At 37.8% G+C, this 22,983-nt stretch overlaps 1 protein-coding gene across 1 annotated transcript in view; it reads right to left on the bottom strand.

The window, feature by feature from the left end:
- Nucleotides 1-3,619: 3,619 nt before the first annotated feature.
- gabra6b (gamma-aminobutyric acid type A receptor subunit alpha6b) overlaps nucleotides 3,620-22,983 on the bottom strand; it is a 30,973-nt gene continuing 11,609 nt past the window's right edge. Inside the window, exons 8-10 of the mRNA XM_084388059.1 lie at nucleotides 22,033-22,280; nucleotides 13,308-13,558; nucleotides 3,620-5,149 (exon numbers count right to left, since the gene is read on the bottom strand). Of these exons, the coding sequence (XP_084244185.1) occupies nucleotides 5,140-5,149; nucleotides 13,308-13,558; nucleotides 22,033-22,280 (509 nt within the window). The 3' untranslated portion in view covers nucleotides 3,620-5,139. The remainder of the gene's footprint in view (nucleotides 5,150-13,307; nucleotides 13,559-22,032; nucleotides 22,281-22,983) is intronic.

Here is a 22,983-nt window from a genome sequence, read left to right as displayed (position 1 = left end):
AGGACAGAAATCCTCCTGGGTGGTACCGACAATACAGAATGTCAGGGAGGTGCTGGTAGTTCAGGGAGCCAGGGAGATGCTGGCAGTTCAGGGACGGTATCTCTGGGACAATCTCCGTGGCCGTGTCTGGGAGAGCGGGCAGCTCTGGAGCAAACGCTGGAGCAGATTCTGGGGCTGGAGCCGACACTGGAGCGGATTCTGGGATTGGAGCCAACACTGAAGCAGACCCGGTAATTTTTCTCACTGGAGCGGACCCGGTAATTTTTCTCACTGGAACGGACCCGGCAATTTCTCTCACTGGAACCAAAACTGGAACGGACTCGGGAATTTTTCTCACTGGAACGGACTCTGGAATTTTAATTACTGGAATGGACTCTGGGAATTTCAGTCTTTGAAACGGACTCAAATGGCAGTGCTGTATGAACTCCTCCACGTGTGATTCAATATTACGACCATTTTGAAAGATGGAGCATAGTGCATCAACCGCTGTCCATTGTTGAGTCTTTGTTTCTTGGGTCTTGCATTCTGTCATGGTCGATGGCTAAAACGAAGTGCACAACGAAGGAGATATTCAAAATAAATATTGAATCCAAGAATCAAAACAATAAACAGGATAATAACTCGGAGGAAACACAACCACGATCACGCTGACTTCAAACAATCCAAGACAAGGAACTAACAGAAAGTGAGGGCTTAAGTAGAAGGGCAAACAAAGGAGCTAACAAGATAATTAAATGACACACTTAAAATGAGGACTCAAATCAACCTGTTACCATAGAAACAAACAGGAAGGGAAAACTGAGAGGACAGAACTAAAATAATTAACAAACTAGAAAGCTAACCTAGACAAAGACATGACAGAACAGAACAGGAAAAACAGAGCAAAAACATACTTAAGATGTGACAAATATGAGTTTGAATGGGGATTGTGCTGAAAGGAAGCATATGTTTTAAGTCATGGCTCTAATGTTAGTGCAGGAGTTGCTATCTTGTCTACCTAGGGGCTCGTGTAAACCTTAATCTACCCCTCTAGGTCAGCATTGGCATTGGCAGCGGTACTTTACCTGCCTCTTCATGAAGGGAGGCAAGGATTAATTGATATAGGAAGTAGGATTGCTGCTTTTAGGCTACAAGCTGCTCTGAGGCTTTTAGAAGGATGTTAGTTGGGCTAATGTGACTTGTGGTCTTTTGAGGAGAGGAGGATGACTGGGACTAGATTGCAATTGTTATTAATTAGTTAAATGATGTGGAACTAGTCGAATTAACACTTTTTTATAAGACAGTTCTAAAATCAAGGAATGTTTTGAGAATTGTTTGAGAACAATTGTAAGTGGATCATGGATCAAAGAGGAACCTCTTTATAATCCTGCATTACCTATGAAATTCGTGAACTCTCCTTGAATGCAGGCTCCTTTGGTGAAAGCCCAGTTTATAAAAGTCTCTCATCTCTTAAGTAGGGGTGAATGGTTGTCTTCGAGGGATATTGCAGTAACGCTTGGTATTAATTCACCCCGTGTTGTAGAAAGATTTTGGACTGAATTTTTTTCTGTTATACCATCAATGTTGTTGTTGTTGGTGGAGGAGGAGGAAACAAAACAACATTGTATTAATGAGATGATTGAGTTTCCAAGTTTAGGGGTAAGGGCAGCTGTGGAGACATGGCTGAAGGATGAAGAAAAGTTATTGAATTGTAAAACTCCAGAACTTAATTTGTTATGTAATACTTGAAAGAGAGAACAGGGATGCATTTTGAATCATTAAAAATGTGTTTCAGACTTTAAATGGCAAGGATTAGTGGGATTTGATGTATCCCCTTAAGGTAGCGATGACTTTGTATAAACTCCTTATTAATTAGAGAACTGGTGACCTCAAATGGCGGATAATACATGGAGACATTTTGTTTTGAGCCTGAAGATATGTCTCACTTATTTTTTGTAGTGTGAAAGGTTGAAGCCAGTTTTTCAATTATTGGAAGAATTTAGTAAAAAAAAAAAAAAAACAGAATTTCGAATTTACATTAAATGTTTATTTTATGGCCTGTAATATAAGTATCAAAATAGAAAAATAGATGTGTTCATTATTTTGGTATATGGTCAAGCATATGAGTTTGAATTATGTTTTATCTCAATTGAAAGATCAAATTTTACAAATTGTATGTACAAATTGAATGTATGAGAGAAATCTTACATGTATGTAATGTAGTTCTTATTTATTTAGTTAGTTAGTTAGTTAGTTAAATGAGTGTATGTTATGTGTATATTTATGTATATTTATATTTTGATTCATATATTTTGGTATCTCTCTCTCTCTCACACACACACACACACGTTTGTTTCACTATATTAGTGAGGACATTGCATAGACTTCCATTGATCTATATCAGGTTATTGATATTTTCTATCGCTTAACCCAACAGACCTTTACCCCTAAACATACCCATCAAAGAAACATGCAAAACACTAGATGTAAATAAAAACATGTTTTAGCCAATTTATAAGCCTTTTTAACTAGTGAGGACCAGCAGTAAAATGTCCTCACTAGTCGGTTGTCATAATATTTGACCATATAATTAATGACATTTGGCCCAAGTATAGCCAGATCTGTACACACACACACACACACACACACACACACACACACACACACACACACACACACACACACACACACACACACACACACACACACACATGCTTATGATTTCTTTAAAAATAAAAGACTGCATAATGTCAAATATAAGCAGGTCAGAGAACCTGCTAATCATTATATTATAAATTATCCAAAGTTACACATGTACATACACCAGGGAACATTTTTATGGGTTGGTCCCCATTAAAAAGGGCAGTCAGTATACCCTTATAATAAGATGAGAATTAAACATAATTTCAAGCCATGACTTATAAATTGCAATTTATAGATACAAATAAAAATCTGTTCTAAAAAAAAAACACACAAATAAATGAACTCATTTCATAGCAGATGGACTGTTGCCAGGAAACCCTCTTTAGATGTTAGTTTCTTCCAAAGCAGACTTGGGTGGCGATGTATTTAAACGTACATTTTAAAATGTGCTTTGATGAAGGCCAGCAAATAAATCATCTTCAGTTATTATAGCACCTTGTATAAGAACAACAGTTTATCAATGCCAAAATGGACAGCACTGAATCTGTCTACTCCTGCACTCTTGAAAAGGGTGTATCTGTAGCAGTGAGAACATATCTGTGTGTTTTTTTTTTAAATGTGTGAATAAAACAAAGCATTTGAAACATACTGTACATAGTCATAGCTGTCCCCAAGGAGTGCTGCCTTTATCCAAAACTTCATTCAATGAAGCCAAAAGAGTGAAAAAGATAATAGCTACTGTCAGAAAATAGCACACATTCTTTGATCTAGGTGGACTCCAGTGTCTAGAAAGACTTTTGTAGAGAAGGTGGACCAAAAGCCACAATAAATAAAGCATCTTAACTCGTAAAATAAAACAAAACTGTAAGTGCTGTTGTAAAGATTAGTCATACAGTATGTGACCCTGGACCACAAAACCAGTCACAAGTCACACGGGTATATTTGTGGCAATAGCCAACAATACATTGTATGGGTCAAAATTATCGATTTTTCTTTTATGCCAAAAATCATTAGGATATTAAGTAAAGATCATGATCCATGAAGACATTTTGTAAATTTCCTACCTTAAATATATCAAAAATGTATTTTTGTGAGTGGATGCAGCACTATCACCAACATAAATGGACAAATTTAAAGGTGATTTTCTCAGTATTTCGATTTTTTTGCACCCTCAGATTCCAGATTTTCAAATAGTTGTATCTCGGCCAAATATTGTCAATTTAAAGAGAATATAAATCTGGTTTTGTGGTCCAGGGTCACATATTAGGCTGACTGACAATATTTGTCAACAGTAAATATATCGCTGAAGAAGGCTAATTAGTTAGTACCAAAATTGCAAGTGCATCAGTTGCACAAACTGCACATTTAATCAATGTGCCAAGAGGAAAATCCAGCACTTTATTTTACGGTACCATTTCACATGTACACATGTAAAATATTACATGTTACATAAAACATGTTGTTTTATTTGAGAAAATTAACTAGTTATACATACCCAAAACTCACCCCTAAACATAACTCTAACCCATGTAGTTACCTTATTGTATTCAGTACTTTCTTATAGTAAGTGCACATACTGTAAAATAAAGTGCAACCGAAAATTCCCCTAGGCATTGATGGACAAAATTGACACCAGACAGAGTAGTTGCTAAATTCTAAAAAGTAAAATATCAGAACCTAAAATCCAATCCATAATGTGTCTCATTACCATAATGTATGCATCAGCACACTGGGGGATGTGTAATGGTTTGGCTAGGTCCAATGATTGTCTGGAGAGTCATACAAGGGACAAATAACATGAGCCATTCACAAGACCAGGTGTAACCCATGAAAATACAAATACATGAATGAATAAATCACGTGCATCCTTCATGATGTTTTAATGCTCAAAGATTATAATGCACCAGTTCAAACAATTGTCAGTGAGTTCTCAACCAACAGATCCAAAAATAGTTTCTTGTAGACTGTTACACTATCCCACTACACAAAGTTCTGGACCTGTATGACAGCCTTCGATGAATGGACTCAAGCTGTTATAGCAAAGGATGGCCTTAATTCAATTTAGTATTGCCTGATGCCTCTTTTCAAGGTAAAAATAAAATGGCTGCTATAAGGCTTGTATTTGCTGCTTGTATTCCACATTGGAATGCTTTACCCGCACAATACTGTTAGTGTCTGCTGAGTTTGTTAGTGTTGTGATACACGTGTGAAGGAAGAATGTAATAACAAGAGTACCAACAAGTGCTATTGCAACTTGAATGTCTTTAGAGAGTAGGAAAATCATTCTGTAGTCAGATAGTTTCATGCCAGAGCAATGAGAGGTCAATGCATGCTATTCAGGCCGACAGTGAGGGAAGGGGCAAAGGTGAAGAAGATTAACATTGAGCCCTCTCAGGACAATCACAGTTAACTCTTCAGCAGCTGACCCTTATCGTTTCTCTCATTCCTCCGTCCATCCGTTAGTTTATTAGGTGGTCATTGTCTTCAGTCACCTTTCTCCATTGTTTCTACCAGTGCTCACACTTCCCTGAAAGAGAAGAAAGAAAAAAGGAAAATAAACCAAAAGAGGCAAAGCTATCTTTAGCTTTATATATATATTTATAAGCTAGCTAATGGTTAACAAATATGGCTGTCCTTGCTAACCCATCATGGACACATAAACATGACATTACACCGATAACCGTTCAATAGTCTAAAACCTGGTTTTCAACCACATTTCACCTTTGATATGCTTTGAAAATGACTGTGTTGACAACTATTACTAAAAACTAACTGAATGTCAGCTTTTATTCCATGCACAATATTGATTTTGCATCACAACTGAGAAGGTTCTGAATACCGCTATAGATTTGCTTATTCATGTTGGCAGGTTTTGAATATATACCTTTTTTTTTTTTGCAGCAGGCCCGGTTCCTGCCAGCTATGGCAAGCGTGTCACTAGGAGATCAGCAATCTATGATGTTGCTGACTTCACTTCATTTCTGATTAGGTGGGCAATACGATATTTTGGAGCCATGATTTGTAGTTTAACTCTTCATGCATGCAAGAAAACTACAGAGTTATGTCAAGACAATCATCCACAGCCTCAGAGGACTCTATATGCAATATCTGATTAGAGAACATGGAAGTTGAAAGAAAATTTTCAGTGGTTGAATATTTCTATGAATACAAATGCAAATCTGTCCAAATTATAAAGAATACATAAATGCCTTCCGTCTCAGGGAGCTAGTGAGACAGAGACACATACAGTATTACAGTGGCTGAGAAGTGCAAAACAAATCACAATCGTGAAAACAAAACCAAAAATCCAACAACAAATTATAAACACAAAATAAGTCAGACAACACAATGACAATTCTGAAAACAAAATAGCAGAAGTACTGTACAGCAGGCTGCTGCAGTAGAAAGCTGATTCGCGTGTGCATGTGTAAATATTACAGCTGTATTGTCTATGATAATTGTTCTTTTAACAATGTGTGGGCTGACGTTGTTGGGTTTGTCACTCACTTTGCAAAAAACAGACACCCCCTTAAACATCACAAACAGCTCTAACAGTGCTTGTGAAAGCATGTCCCAACAGGTAAAATTAGGCTGTTTTCAATAAAAGTACATATTGTGAAGACTTTTTGCTGAGTTGCTATAGGTCATGATGAGTAAGCAACTGAGAAGGCTAACACTTTATCTATAGAGAACGCGAGCATCTCGCTTATAATAAACCCATCCAACGTATCTGGGCTGCGTTTACCAAAACCATCGTAAGTCTAAGTTGATCGTAGAACAATTGCCATCAGTGGTCTCTACGATCAATTTAGGCTTACGATACTTCCCTTTTTCACGGTACTTTAGATCGTGGTGGACATGCAGACAGCCACAGGTCTCGGGGGAAAAAAGGTCCTGGGACAAATTTTTCCGGGTAATTTCGGTGGAAACACGGCTAAAGTTAACACTTTTGGGGGAGATAAACCCATGAATGGCATACTAGTAGTAGTCAGTAAACACTAAACTGGATTAAGCAAATGTATTTTAACATTCTTAAACTTCACCTTTAAGACCAACCCACATCCAAGCTGAATACAGATACATTTACAGATAATGGCATCGCTGCATCTCCCTACTTTGTGTATATGTATGTATGCATTCATTCATTCATTCATTCAATGAAATAATCCTATGCCCTGGAGTGCTAAATGTAACAAATTCATACAGAAACACACCTACAAAAAAAAGGTACCTTAAACTGTGCTATGTGAGTGTGAATCCATAAAGATATGATAAATCTGGGTCTTTGGGTCTCACGTCCAACATTTCCTGACATATATTTGGGCAGTAATTGAACGGTCATTGCACCAAAGTTATGGCACAGGCCTGTGTGAAGATGAGAAAATGGGGGATTTCAGGCTGTGCTGACAGTCATTGCCTTTGATTTATGAGAAAAGCACTTCCTCTCACATCAGGCACTCCAGTGGGCAATCAAGCGAAGAGCTGATCACCAGCAGTAGCTTCTGTGAAACTGCACATTCACACACGCAAGTCAACTCAGACAATGTGCTTCTTAATGTCTGGACCTGAATGGAACTATTCATGGGAAAGTCACCAGCAGGCTGGTAGTGCCTACGATGATGTCTTTGTCAAGCACACACCGGCATACTGAACGCGTATGTATGTGATAGAGGAGATATCTCATATTTTCCTTTTGTCCCGTGGCAGCTTTATCAGAGGCTTTGAGGCCTTATTTTTTCCCTAATGGATTTGAAAAGAGAAAGGGGACAAAAGGACAGGTTAAACCTGTGAAGCTTGTGAATGAAAAGCTCAATTTCATGTTTATTAATTTGTTGGAACAAAAGTCTCTCAAATTTAGGACATTCCCAAAATAGACCATTTAATATGACTTATGTCTAGTATATTATGAAAACAATGAATCAGTTCTCAGAAACATTTCAATACTACAGCATTAAAACGTTTAATGTATTAGGTCAAGGTCAAGGTCTGCCTTGCCTTGCCTTGACCTTGACCTTGACCTTAATGTATTAGCTCAGTTTAGTTATTTAAACTACAATTAATTGTATGTCAGTTTACCTAAAATGCATTTAAAGGTAGGGTAGGCAATGTTTTTCATAAAATAAAAAATTAAATAAAGTATGCTGGTTGAAAGTCTTTTCACATCCTGATAGCAATCAGTAATTAAAATAATCTAAATCTGGAAGTCTCAGGACTATAAAATATCCATCCAATTTATGAGGCTTTGAGATATAACAATACAGTACAAATCACATAACTTGTATACAGTTAATGTCTCACAAGTGAATAACACATGAGGCACGTTCCCCCCTCCACCAACGACGTCTCACGTGACGCTCTGCAGACTCTGCTCTGGCTGCGCACAGTCACGTGTTTTAGAGGAGACATGGCTTTGGAGAGAGCTCTGAAGGTAGGGTGGGATATACCTTTATATATACTTTTATTTAATATCATATCAGTAGTTCTCAACTGTTTTTACTTCAGTCCACACATACACTGTCAACCATACACACTGTCACGAACTGCAGGTAGTTCAGGAGTCATGGATCTAATTTTGTTGGAAGGAAAAGATTGGAATCAAATTGCTATCAAAACTAAAGAAAACAACTAGGAAAGCTTTTAAGCCCATGCACAATAAACCGACATCAAAGCAGCGACGAAAGGCGACTGTGTTGTCGCCCCTCGTCACGTGCGTCTATTCCACTCTGCAAAGACTATAGCAGTGTTTCCCAAATATGTTCCTAGAGGCACACCAACACTACACGTTTTTAACTCTTTCTAATCAAACACACCTGATTCAACTCATCACCAAGACCAGAAATATATGTGTCGGATAAGGGAGACATCCAAAATGGGCACTTTTGCTGTGCCTCCAGGAACAGGGTTGGGAAACAATGGACAACAGCCAACAGCCAACTGCCAACTAGCACATACTGTATGTCTGAGCACCTGCTTGTGTGGACATACCTGTCTATACCAGCAGGTGGCTACATTTCTACATTCAATCTACATTTGTCACTCAAAAAAGGAAACTGAATCTAGGGCTATGTCCGAAACCATAGTGGATGTTATTGAGTGCACTCATTCAATCCCACAATGCACCGTAATAATGAGTGAACAACTGATGTACGCTCAAGGGCTAGAAAATACCCATAACGCACTGTGAGAGTCGAGCACCGAATGAATTCCCGCGTCTCACCAGAAGATGGCGCCTGCAGCTGAATCAAATCATCCAACCATTTTCCAAACCATTATCTGCAAAATCGGCAGCCCTTCCGGCGCATTCAGTGTCCGAATTCACTCAGTCGTTTTCATTCACTCCTTCAGGTGGACTATATTAGTGGAGTAATGTAGGGAATAGTGAATCGAGGTGATAGTGGGAGGAGCCAATGAGTGGCCATTAGCAGCAAGCCCCGCCCACTTCCACCACTGCAGTGAATTAGCTAAGCCTCCCTGGTTCCTGCCACCATCATCTCCTTCCTGGTTCCTCCAACCATCATCTTCTCCCTGGCTACTCCCATTGTCATCATCTTATTGGTGTTTCCCTCTGCCAGCTCCTTGTCCTCCTTTAGAGCCCCCTCCCTCCCCTCAATTTGGACTCTAATTTTCAGCGCGAGGTCTAGCTTTCTAGGGTTGTGGGTAATTTTATTGATAGTTTCATAACCATGTCCTGTTTAGTTTCTTTGTTACGTGCTGTCACTGTTTTACCTGAGTTCTAGTCCTTTGTTAGTTTCCACGGTTTCTGATTAGTGCACACCTGTTCTTTGTCTCCTTGATTATCTAGCCCTGTGTATTTAAGCTCTCTGTTTCTTCTATTCAGTGCACTGCGTTAACATCGTTGGTGTTTGTATAGTGTTCTCACTCTCTATTTAATCAATATTGTGTTTAGTCATTCATTCTGCGTCACGCCACTCTTTAATGGATACGCTAACAAGGCTACCCTTTACACATGAGGGATAACAGAGAGTAGGGGGTGAGGAGAAAATAGCAGGAAACAAATGTGCCAATTGAATCCTGAAATTTGTCTCAGCATTGATCTGGAATTAAATGTATATACATGCCCTATCATAAGATTTTTTTCCCTGTTCAGCAACATAAAAGCATTAATAAGTGTCTTAATTCTATTCAGTCAATGAGACTACTAATTCAACTCCTTCACACTTAAGACATCAGCTGTACAACAGTCTCCAGTCACGCATACAGGTACAGTATGCTGAATTCTAGTGCCTTTAGCTAGGGGTGTAACAATACATCGATATTGATCAATGCATCGATTAAACGTTTAACGGTATGATGCATCGATGCCACACGTAAAATATTGTATGGTACCTTTATTTTGACACTCTCCACAACCTCACATAACGTCCGCCATTTGCACTTCCACAAATTTTCGTTTACTCACCATACTGTCTGCCACTGTGTCTTTGTAACCTTGACTGATTGACTGAACCCTAAACACGTTTAGTCACAAAAGCCGGTATTGTCCACTGTCAAGGCATTGCGAGGTCATGTTTTACAGCAGAAACCGACAAGCACCCTTGTTGTTTGTGAACACAACCCGATATATCCGTTTTAGCGAAGCAGCGCGCAGTATTCAGGTCAGGTGACAAGGCTGAATTTTTTGAGGTATCGGCAAATGTTGTATCGCTGGCTGAGAGAATCAATATCATATGGTACGTGATGAACTGTCCGATTTACACCCCTAGTCATTAATAAACATATTAATAAAGGTCATTATTAAACTTAATAATGATTACAGCTCAGAATTTAGGTTACACTTTATTTTAAGGTGCCCTTGTTACTGTGTAATTGTATAAATAAGTACTGACTAATATTAATTCCATAATTCCATTAATTTCCATCACCCCTTTCTGAACATTAGAAATAATTGGGACTTTATTTATCGATTGATTGAATGATTGATTGCCAGTGTGCCTTTCAAAGTTCTATGTAATTACTTTTTTTGCATGGGCAATGAGCGGAGTGAATTATTAGCTATTCTACTTCCTCCTCACAGACCCTTGTCACATTTCCAGGGTTCTCAGAAGCGGAAGTCATCATAAGTGAAAAACTTCTATAGAGGTGAAAGGAAACTACAGCAAATATATATTTACGTTTTCATTTGCTCCAATAGCAAATTCATGACAACATTTGTATGACTTTCCAGAAGAGAAAAAGAACTGACACATTTATCAGTGTCACGATTGGTGGCTGCAGTAAATTGCATGAAGGATATAACAAAGAACAGGCTTTGGGCCCTATTTTAATGATCTAAGCGAACAGTCTACAGCGCATGGCACAAGTGCAGGTAGGGCATGTCTGAATCCACTTTTGCTAGTTTAACGACGGGAAAAATGGTTGGCGTTCCCGGTGCATGGTCCCTATTCTCTTAATGAGTAATGGGTGTGTTTTGGGCTTTACGTGCAATAAATTAATCAGAGTCTCATCTCCTATTCCCTTTAAATGTCAGTTGTGCTCGCGCTATGGCGGATTCGCTATTTACATGCGTCTCCAGAGCGCAAACGGATCTGCTCGTGCACAAGGTTAAAGTGCGCAAGCAGACCATCTACGGGACAAGCCGGATTCCACCATATCTTTATGTACACAATAATAATCTTTTACACTGTAATCCTTTTATTTTTAATATTAGGCATGTTTGTGTGCTACTGCATGTCCCTGTGTGTGTTATAAGCAGAGTGTAAGCCCATGGGCACACAGATAGGCGCAAATGCATTTGCTATTTAAATAACGTGGCACAGGACGTGAAAATGATAACTGCGTCAGGCTGAAACTAGCAAAAAAACACTTTTTTTTTTGTGAAAACACAGCACTGCATAGGGCCCTTTAATTAAAAAATCCAAAGCAGGAATACACAGGAGATAACACACGGAAAAAAAATAAAACAACCTTGTAAAGACATTGATGACACGGAACAATGAACAGAGTAAACTGAGGACTTAAAAATACAAAGATAATGAAGAAACTCATTGAACAACAGGTGAATGTAATCAGTAACTAGTGGACCTAAGTAGTAAACAGAATTCAGGCAAAACCAAAACACAGTGAAACTAAACCCTGGAAATTATTATATAACCCTGTCATAAGAGAAAAAGTTATTTTTTTGCCATTTTAGTAACACTCACATAGCAGCATTAAATAGTTTTCTATAATTGAATGACAATGTAATATCAAACAAAGCACACTGTTATAAATGTACTTAAAAAAAAAAAAAAAAAAAAAAAAAATTATGATGTTAATAACTATGGAAATGCATGTGAAACCAGTCTACTACCATGTTCCCGAAGACTCGATAGGCCCCACTGATGTGTATATGTGGACAGTACTTTGTAAATGTGGGTCAAATACTTCAGAATGAGAATTTTTTTGCAACATAGTCTTACTAAATGCTCTTTTTGGATTTGGGAGGAACTCCTCAATACATACTCCCGGCCTTTTCTATCTGAGCCAGTACGCAGGTTCCATCTCGATAGTGAGTGTACACTTTTAAAAAATCATTTAAGTTACATTAAGCATTATGCTTCCTTTTAGTCAGAAGCAAACCCTGGTAGTGGAGACATTAATCGAGAATGGCACTGTTCTTTAGACCAGCAGACAGCACTCAGACGCAGACTCTACGCAGTCTGTGACCTGTTCTTCTTTCAGTGAAATTACAAAACAAAAAGCAACCAAATGAGTCCTGATTCTGACATACAGTACAGCCACTGCTTTGCTGTAGCTATTTTGCTTGGTTTTCTAAAAGGTGTACACTGGCCAGTTTTGAACCCCAGACAACTCGTTACAAAAGATGTGTCTCTCAGAAATCATAGCTTGACAAGAGTAATAACGACTAAAATACTACATCATACACTTTTTCTACAATTTGATATGTCTTTGTATGATAGGATACACAAATGTATGAAACAAGCATCACACGATCGCAAATCAAATAGCCGCAGTCGTGTTGCTGTCTCTGACTGTCTCTCAGAGGCCATTTCTCTATTAAGAGTAATATCAACTAAGATACTGAATCATACACATTTTCTACTAGATACGTGATATGTCTATTTAGATGTTTTAAACCGTATAAGTTATTATAGGCTGCATGATATTTCTCTGTCTCCCTCTCTCTCTCGGAGATGGCAAGCATTTAATGTATTCTTTATCACTGGTTCGGATTTGCATTTGCATAGTAAAAGTTGTTTTTAACAATTTTCAACCAGTGAATGTTTTCTTCCCTACTTCCAAGCTCTCTAATCAGCTATTTTATATAGAGTTTGACTTCTCTTATTTGAGGTGGATGATTGTCCTGACATTGTCCATGAATAAAAGTTTCTCTGGAAACCATTGTATATGTGTTTTTTTTTTTTACATTTAGTATTTCATTTTTGTTTTTTTATCTCAAAGCACTGTCTATGAGGCTATCCGCTCCGACAATTAGAAGATATATAAATCAATTTTATAAATGTAATAAAAATAATAATGATTATTATTATACAAGGTATATTTGTGAAATGATAACTACGCAGGGAACCAACTTTACATTTAAAATGGTCTTTTCAAGTAAATTTTGTGAAGCCCATCCCACTTCCATTTTTTTCCCCGAATAGTTCTTCATATTCTTTAGAAGAATGAAAAGGCAAGGTCTACCAAACAGAGCAGATCCATACCTGGACTCCATAGTGTCTTTGGTGAGATAGACAATCCAGTAGACCAAGTTGAAGGCCCCAAAGGACAGAGGAAAGAGGATGCGTGAGTACTTGTCAATAATACTAGTTCCTATCAGCATGTTGTTGGCAGGGAAAGTGGAACCATGCTGATGGAAATCACACTGAGGTGGCCTGGAGAACCTGTCAGGAGCATCTCTTTGGGAGAGGGAGTTCAGCCTTTTCTTCAACACACCTCCAGGGTCTAGAGGATTCTAGACACAGAGAGATTCATTTGTGACATAAGAACAGGCAAACAGTTATCAAACTTTTTGACTGGTTCCAAGGAAGATGAAGACGATGATTCAATAACATAATATTTAATATAATTCTCAAGAGTAAACAGCCAACATATGAAACAGCGTGTAAACACAAACGGTGAGGGAACAACTTAAGAAGGAACACAAACGAGGATAACTGATCACACACAGCTGACACATATGAACTAATGATAACGGTAACCAAAAAGACAAACAAGTGGCCGGAATCTGAACAAAGAAGACACATGACAAATTAAAACAAACTGAAAGTCCATGAAAACTACTGTCAACACACTGAACATACATAGTTTATTAATTCATAGTTAATATATTGTAGTATCTACATTGTTCATATATTAATAGACAAAATACAAATAGTGAGTTCTTTATTCAATGTCACTGTAGTTAAGACAATTATTATAGTTTAATTAGCTTGTAATAAAGGAATTGTCAATTGGTTATTAGGAGTAAATAGTTCTCATTTTAGATTAGGTCACGGAAAATGCAAAAATGTCATATATTAAGTGTTCCTTATTCCATATTCAGTGTTCCTTAAAATGTTAAACTGTTCCATAAAAACATTATCTAACTTTCTACATATGAGCTAATTAAACCATAATAATTGTGGTATTATGGTTTATAATAATAATATTTATCATTATTATAGTCTGTAATTAACCATAATGGTTAATTACAGCGACAATGAAGGATGATAAAACACAGCCATATTGGAAACATGGGGAACAAAGGAAACAGGAAGAGAACACATGAAAACAAGGTTAAACAAACTAAAATAAAGCAGAATGAAAACCTAAGATTACTCCTCCCCTCCCCGAAGCCGCATCCTCGTGCCATAAACAGAAACTACACATAAGTGGATGGAGAGGGAAAAACAGAAACCGAAAGTTTGGAGGAGAGGCAGGGGGAAGAGTTGATGGGGGGAAATGAGGAAGGCAGAGGGAAGGACCAAGGAGCAGGCGCTAGAGGGAGGAGCCAGGGAGGAGAAGACAGAGGGATGAGCCAGGAAGCAACCCAGAGCAGAGCCATTAGGATGAAAGGCCACGTGGAGGCGATGGAGGAAGGAGCCATGATGGAGCCAGTAGTCCGACTGACTGAGGTGGAACTATAAGTGGGAGATACCAAGGTGGAGCCCAGGAGACTAAGACGACCGGGATAGAGCCAGGGGGACTGTGGACAATGTTGGAACCAGACGGAAGGAGGGGCCCAGTGGAGCCAGAGGGGTGGAGGGTCAAGGGGTAACCGGAGACCCGGAAGTCTGAGGCAAAACCAGAATGACAATGGAACAAGGCAGAGCCAGAAGGACGTGGGAGCCCGGCGAAGGAGTCCGAGACTCGGAGGATCGAGGTGAAACTAGGGGATTGACACACCAGGGTGACGCTGGAGACCTAAAAGCACAAGGTGGATCCAAGTAGCTGGGTGGAGCAACTTAAGAAGGAGCAGAGGGGTTGAAGGCAACCAGTGGAGGTGTGGCCGAGGTACTGAATGCGTTGTGAGAGGAGGAGGGATTGCGAGACTGGTGGCGACAGAGGAGTCTTGAGGCTGGATGCGACCAGTAGCGACAAAGGAGACTGGAGGCTGGGAGGGACCAGAAGCAACGAGGGAAACAGGAGACTGGGTAGAACCAGCAAGCAACTCCATGTCAAGGATGGCGGAATAGGCAGGATCTAAGTCCAAACAATTAATCCAAAACAATCTGGGTCTGCTGTAGACTCTAGCTTTGTGTTTGCAGTGGGTGTGTTAAAGGGCTAGATGGGCTCTGGGTCCATGGCGGGCGTGGTCTCTGGCTCTGGGTCCGAGGAACCCATCACCACCGGTTGGGCAGACTCCAAACAGTTGAGGACGTACTCCCTCCAAGTCAGATCCCCCATCTCCAGCAAATCTATCTACTGGCTATTCTGCATGCCGACCCAATAGACAGTCTTCAGACTGACATCATTAAACTTGGAGAAATTAGCAAACTCACGAATAAGAGGAAGTCCCATGTGATGACAGCTGGTGAATGTCGCAGCTAGATCTATTTGTTGGATCGGTTATTCTGTCACGTTGTGGCAGGGAGTAGTTGAGACAGGATCTAGTAAGTGCAGCTTCTTCATTCAAGATAATAAACAGGACACAGAAATCAGGAGGGGATAAAGCACAACAAAACAGCCTAGTGTAACTAAGACAATAACTGAAAAAGAACTGAATAAACTAAGGGGAATAAATACACAAGGGTAACCAGATAATGAGCAACTCAACTAGAAAAAGGTGATGAAAACAATCAGCAACTACAGGAACAGGAACAGAGCACATGAAAACAAGGTGAAACAAACTAAAAGTCCATAAAACAGAATGAAAACCTTGCATAAAGAATTTAGCTTTGCAAGCAGCACACTGATATGCACTGTTACTGCACTTCGGGATGCTCAAGTTCAAATCCTGGCTTGTTGTTCTTTCTGATTCCTGTCTACTATCAATACTGTCTATCTAAATAAAATAATCTAAATACTATCTAAATAAAGGCTAAAATGGTAAATAAAAAACAAAACAAAAAAATGTGTTTGTTTATTTATTTAAAGAAGAATAAGATTCACCCTTGTCATTCATATTTATTTTGATTTTGTTGAAAATATTCAACAAAACTGTAAGTTTCATTGCAGAAGTGTTGACTACTGCTGGTTAGTGTTGAATAGTTGCGTGATTTATACTGTGAAATTTATAAAAAGGATATATTAAAAATGTTCCAATTGAATATACATTGGAAATTGTCTTTGACCCTACATTTATTTGTTTCATCCAAATCGACTACATTCTCAGTATCTACTAACATCCGGATCTAAACCTATACTCTTATTTTATTTTATTGTGTTATTTTATCTGTAAACAAAATAAAATCCAGGAAGCTAACTCGCCAATGTTTACCAATTACTGTCTATGTAAAGAATTGTTGTATGACACATAGCTTTTAATTTTTTTGTGATGATGTAATTTTCAGGTCATAATCATTCAATTCTCCAGACAGGTGACAATTAATGATATCGGTAAAATGAGTTTAAACCAGTCTTTGCTTTGAGCGAACAAGGCTATTTATGGCTTTTTATTTGCAGCGCCTTAGCCCTTTCTGGCTTGCGAAAGTTTTGGCATTGAAAACGGCTTTGACTCGGTTCCATCACTGAACAGGTTTCCAAGCTGTGAGTGTCAGCTGCAGATCACTGTGTCGCCCCTACTGCAATGTGAAATCGCCCAGGGAGCACCTGGCTCAAGCTGCCATAATACCGCAGCTATTTTTGACACCGCAACAGGCAGCAGCTAACTCAGGCTAAATAGCCAAGGCAATGGGACATTCACACAATTGTATCATATGCCTGGCTCTCTATATGTATTCTATAAATGTGCACTGTTCTCCAAAAGAGCCGTCATATATGTACATTTCAGATTTAGGGGACGTGTGTTATTTCTCAGTAGCGTTACCAAAAAGAATTGCCATTGGTTGAACAAGAAGAAGTTTTGTCTGTTTTACAAAAGCCACAGTGTTTCCACTTTTCGGGAAGTCTGCCTCAAGAGTTTTTAAACTGGAATACAAGAATAAATAGTAACTCTTTACATCAAGGTTTCCTTTGTAAGGGTTTATAAAGGTGTACATTAATGACTAATAATTTATTTACATATTACATTTTAAGTCGTTGATTATAACTGCATGAATAAAAACAGTAACTCACATGTTATAAATGCTTAATAAATATACTTTCATGTAAAACCATATTACTGATTTATTTCATGATGCAGCAAAAAAAGACTAATATAGTGAGACTGAATGATATTGTATTTGTAGTTTTCTCCTTAATATCTCACGATTCGTGACACTTTTCTTACTATGTTGCTTACCAAAAGCTACTCTGTATTTTACTCATGATACTCTTCAAATAGTTCATGATGCCTATCCACAGTAATGTATAAAATCTAGTTTCTTGTTTATCAAGATGAAAGTATCATTCTGTATTGTGAACACAACCATAACTTGAGATAACGATGAAAAATGTAGTTCCAATATTAGTTACCTGCGAAACTTAATGTAGGGTAAACACCTGTGAACCATCTATTCATGAGTTATAAACATGAATAACATGTGAAAGTGCACCTTAATGTAAAGTGGACACCTTTGAACCATTTATTCATGAGTTATAAACGTTTGTAACATGTGAAAGTGAACCTTAAAGCTACACTTTGTTAGTTGATTCTTAGCAAAAAACACTTTGTTCTTTCAAAAATATATGTGCTCATTAATGTGTAATTAGTACCAAGTATTCTCGTAAGCGTAGAATCTGCCATTTAGAATACATACGAGCGAGTCGCTCGAATGGCGGAAGCCATGTTGCGCCTTCATCTTGAAAATACATTAGCCAAAGAGGGACATACCTGGCAATTCAAGCTTCGCCTTTCGCGTTTTGACACTCAGCGACACCGTGACGAATGCGAGGGGGAGATTACTCGCGACTGCCGGCAGATTTGAAATAATACGGCCACCGTAGGAGTTAAAACGCCCTCGGAATGGGAGGGGCTAGAAAGTAATATTCAGTTGGTAGTCATAAACAATTTCACCGCTAGATGGGAGAAAATCCTACACAGTGTAGCTTTAAGCATTTGTTTATTAATTATTAATGCACAAACAGAAAAGAGTGGGGTTTTTTCCTAGTGTGGGTAGTGTTGATAAACTATATAAGTAAACAGAAATGTAAACTTTAAACAAAAAAGATTACAATTTTATTCTACAGCACATTGGAAAATTACTAAGCATGACTTCATATGAAAAGTGGCTTATCCAAGTAAACTCACATTAAACAATTCAGAGAAACAATTAAGTCTTCCACCAAATGATAATCAAGTATCACATCTATAAGGCAAAAAACATTTGATAAATACAAGCTAAATAAAGACAATCTAAAAAATATATATTTTATCTAATTTAACAGTTTTGTAATCAATTACTGAATACACATTACCGAACATTTATATAGAAAGTTAGATAATGTCTTTCAACAGAACAATACTGTTAACGGGAGTGCATGTGTGGTTATTTGTATGGTACTAATACATTGAAGTAACACAACAATTACACATAACACTCGGAAAACATAGTCTGCAATGTCACCTCAGTTATCTTACCTGTCAAATCAGAAACACAGTATGAGATAAAAATGTTACTTCAGAGCACGTTGGAACAGTCCCAACAGCGTGACTTCTTCTCATGTAAAGTGGCTTTATTGGATGCTCACTTGTGCAAACTCCTGTCACATGCCAGAACACACATGCTTTAGTGATGTGAAGCTGAAAGAGTATACAAAAGTATATCCTACTAATATTACTAATACAAATAATGCATTGCATATTATACATATTTGTAACAGTTGTTTGTTTGTGAAGGGCAGTGAACTCAGGAAAAATACAGGAGAACAATCCATCCACATGAAGACGAAATCTGACAACCAAAGATAAAACTCAGGGCTATAAATACACAAGACTAAATGAGCAACAAAACAAGATAGGTTGAACCAAATCAGTTACTATAGAAACAAACAAGGACTTAGAAACCAAATAAAACAGGAACAAAACAAGGAACTGAACACAAATACAACAGAATACAGTAAAATCCAAACAAGATTTTCTAAGCAGATGAACACAAAACTAGAAGTGACAATATTATATTAATACACTGCACATTACATATTATAATGTGGAAGATATGTGGAAGTTCCTGTAAATGATATGTTATTATATCATTTCTGATCATTTGTATCTTGTTTTGCATTGTTTGTTATACACTGATACATTTTGGAAATAAAAAAAAGATTCACATCACCAAAGCCTGTAGTTGGCGCTAGTGAGCATCTGATAAAGCCACTTTTCATGAGAAGTCACACTGTCAGGACTGTTCCAACGTTCTCTGAAGCAAAATTTTAATCTCACATCGTGTTTACCGATTTTTCGGGTAAGCTAACTGAGGTGACATCGCAGAATATGTTTTTTAAAGTGTTTATACTGTATGTGTAATCGCAGTGTTACTTCACTTCTCACTTCTTAAAGGCTGCCTATCTGTAATCGCATCTTATATTGCTCACCTGATCAACTGCTCTATTTCCTCTCGGTCTGTCCCTCTATCATTAAAACTGCTGCTGCGATTTTGAAGAAATCAGTACTAGATTATTCTGCTATGAATAATTTCAGACCTATATCCAATCTACCTTTCATTCTAAACTGCTAGAAAACTGCTAGTTCCCTCTCAGCTACAATCTCATCTTTCTGTTAACAATCTTCTTGATCCCTATCAATCTGGTTTTCAATCAGGCCATAGGGCTGAAACTGCACTGGTAAAAATTGGCAATGACCTTCTCCTATCTTACTGTTCGCATGCTTGATTTAACAGCAGCTTTTGGCATCACATACTTATCTCTCATCTTTCAGCTATAGGCATCATGGGCAGCGCTCTTTCTTGGTTTACATCCTATCTCACTAATAGACACTTATTCAATGCTGTCCATAACTTCAAAACTTCCATCTGTTTTCTCTCTCAAGGTGTCCCTCAAAGCTCTGTTCTTGGACCTTTTCTTTTGAATATTTACTTTGTCATATTATCCATTGCCATGGTCTTAGCTATCATTTGTATGCTGATGACCTGCAAATTTACATCTCTGCTTGCTCTGCTTCTGTTCTTTTTCTTGACTCATTAAATGCCTGTATTTTTTACAATTCAAAAGGAATTGAAAAATGTCTCTGAATTGTTTACTGTGAGTTTGCTTGTAAGCCACTTTTCTCAAGAATTCATACTCAGTAATGTTCCAATGTGCCGTAAAAGAAGTCAACGATAAAATACATTTCGCCAAATTCACCAGAAAAATACCATCTCTTCTGTATGTGCAATATTAATAAAAAAATTAAAAAAATAATTTGTGTGTCCACTTTACATTAAGGCTCACTTGCACAGGTTATTAATATTTATAATTCATGAATAAATGGTTCACAATTGTCCACCCTACATTGAGGTTTACTGGTAACTAATTTTGGAATATCTGTCTATATCTATCTATCTATCTATCTATCTATCTATCTATCTATCTATCTATCTATCTATCTATCTATCTATCTATCTATCTATATATATATATATATATATATATATATGTGACGAGTTCAGATGCAAAAGCCTCTAAGTGCCATCTGAAATTTTCTTCTAGAATGATATTTGTTTGTAAAGCTTGTATATTTAGGTTAAGTAATTTCACTTAAATGACAATTAATAGGTCATTTGCATTGCCATTTAAGTGAAATTATTGAACAGTAAGAAAAGCGACATGAGATATTAATGAGAAAACTACAAATGCAACACCCTTCAGTCTCACTAGTATGAATAAATATATTTATTAAGCATTTTTATGTACAAATGAATAATTAGTCATAAATGAACACCTTTATGAACCCTTTACAAAGGAAACATTAAGGGGATAGTTCACCCTAAAATGAAGTCATAAATTACTCACGCTGATGTTGTTCTAATGCCGTATACCCTTCTTTCTTTTATGGACCAAAAAAGGAGAATAAAAAAAAAAAAATTCCCACTCGCGCTCGTCCATATACCGACCAGCATCAAGCTTTTTAAAAAAGATGCGTACGTATCGCAGAATGATCCCATGTGACGTGTGTCATATATTCCAAGTGTTTTGGGGGTATATGAAATGAAATTTTATGTATTATTTAACAAATACCATTTCAACCATTATTCAACCAATGGGGTGTGTTTGTGGCAAGTCTACAGGTTGTCCTATTAATGGAAGACAGGGGTATTCAGGAAGCCTGTTGAAAAAAGCCAATATCTTGCAATAGTACACCTAGCACTGTTGTACACTACACTTGTATGGGACACTTATGTCATGAGCTGAACTATATTAGGGTTAAATATTCTTGTCTAGAGCTTGAACACTGCATAGAAGCCAATATAATCTGTTGTTGAGCTGATCAAGGTTAAGCGAACGTAAGCACTTCTACAATTCTGAATGTGTACCAAACAAAACTGAGCCACATACTTTGTCATCATGCCTGTGACATCAATGACATGAAATGGAAATCTGACTGTGACTTTACATGTCAATTTACTCACTCAGGGCAGGCGTACTGAGCCATTGTGTCTACCCCTACAGCGATCAAGACACAGAGGATAGATCCCCTCGCTTTGAGTCTGGCATGCATTTGCTTGGATGTTTTGCTACATTGCACTGATTATATAATCTGCAACAGCTAGGGCTAGGGGCTAGGGAGACCACTGGCTGTCTCCTTTCGTCTAGTGTGCTTGTTATCAGCTAAAACGAGAGTGAGCCATGAAAGGCAGAGAGAAGAGAGGGTGGAATGAATGGAGAAACAAAGATGTAGATAAGAATTACCGAAACAACTTCTCCATCACTTCTGGCCGCTGCTGTGGCCGCAGCACAGGCCATGTTGGCCCGCCGAAGTTCCTTATTGGCCTGCAAGGTGGAGAAATAGTTGACAGCAGCAAACTCGATCAGGGCAGAAAAGACAAATGCGAAGCAGACAGCGATGAACCAGTCCATGGCGGTGGCATAGGAGACCTTTGGTAACGAATGGCGGGCGCTAATGCTCAGCGTGGTCATGGTTAGCACTGTGGTGATGCCTGTCGAGAATACATGGAAATCCAAAAAAAACAAAAAAAAAACAGTTAGCTTGATAAAGATCTTTAAAGTATATTAAAGTTTCCAGATTAAGTTTTTCTAAACAGCCTCAGTTCAACCTAATCCTAAACAGTAGTAAAAACAGTGATTTAATGAATAGCTCATTCAAAACAAAAAACATTGCATTATTGCAATCTGAGCTGTGAACTTTTATTTGGGAAAATGTAAAAACATGAACATTTTCTAGGAGCATGTAAACTTATTTTATGTTAACACTTGTCATTTGGCTAATGATACAGTCAAAAGCAAAACAAATGTAAGGGCATTTACTTGAAGTATTTATTTATTTATTTATTTTCTTCCATATGGATGTTTAAGTGTTACTATCATTTAAAGAAGGGCCAATTAGTCATTCGCAGTCTGTAAAACCAAAACACACCAGACATGATTTTTGGACAGAGTTATCATGGTAGCTGGTTTCCGCCACAGAATAAAACATTTGAAAAGAGAATTATCTCATAATTGTGAGTTTACATCTCGCAATTCTGACTTTATTTCTCAGAATTGCAAGATATAAAGTCAGAATTGCATATTATAAAATCAGAATTGCGAGATACTGTTTAAATGTACAATTGCATGTTATAAAGTCAAAATTGCGAGATATAAACTCGCAATTCTGACTTTATAACACGCATTTGCGAGTTT

The sequence above is a fragment of the Rutilus rutilus genome, assembly GCF_951802725.1.
Source record: "Rutilus rutilus genome assembly, chromosome: 18".
Lineage (NCBI taxonomy): Eukaryota > Metazoa > Chordata > Actinopteri > Cypriniformes > Leuciscidae > Rutilus > Rutilus rutilus.
Note: the sequence above shows the minus strand (reverse complement) of the source record. Positions and strands in the feature narration are given on the sequence as shown.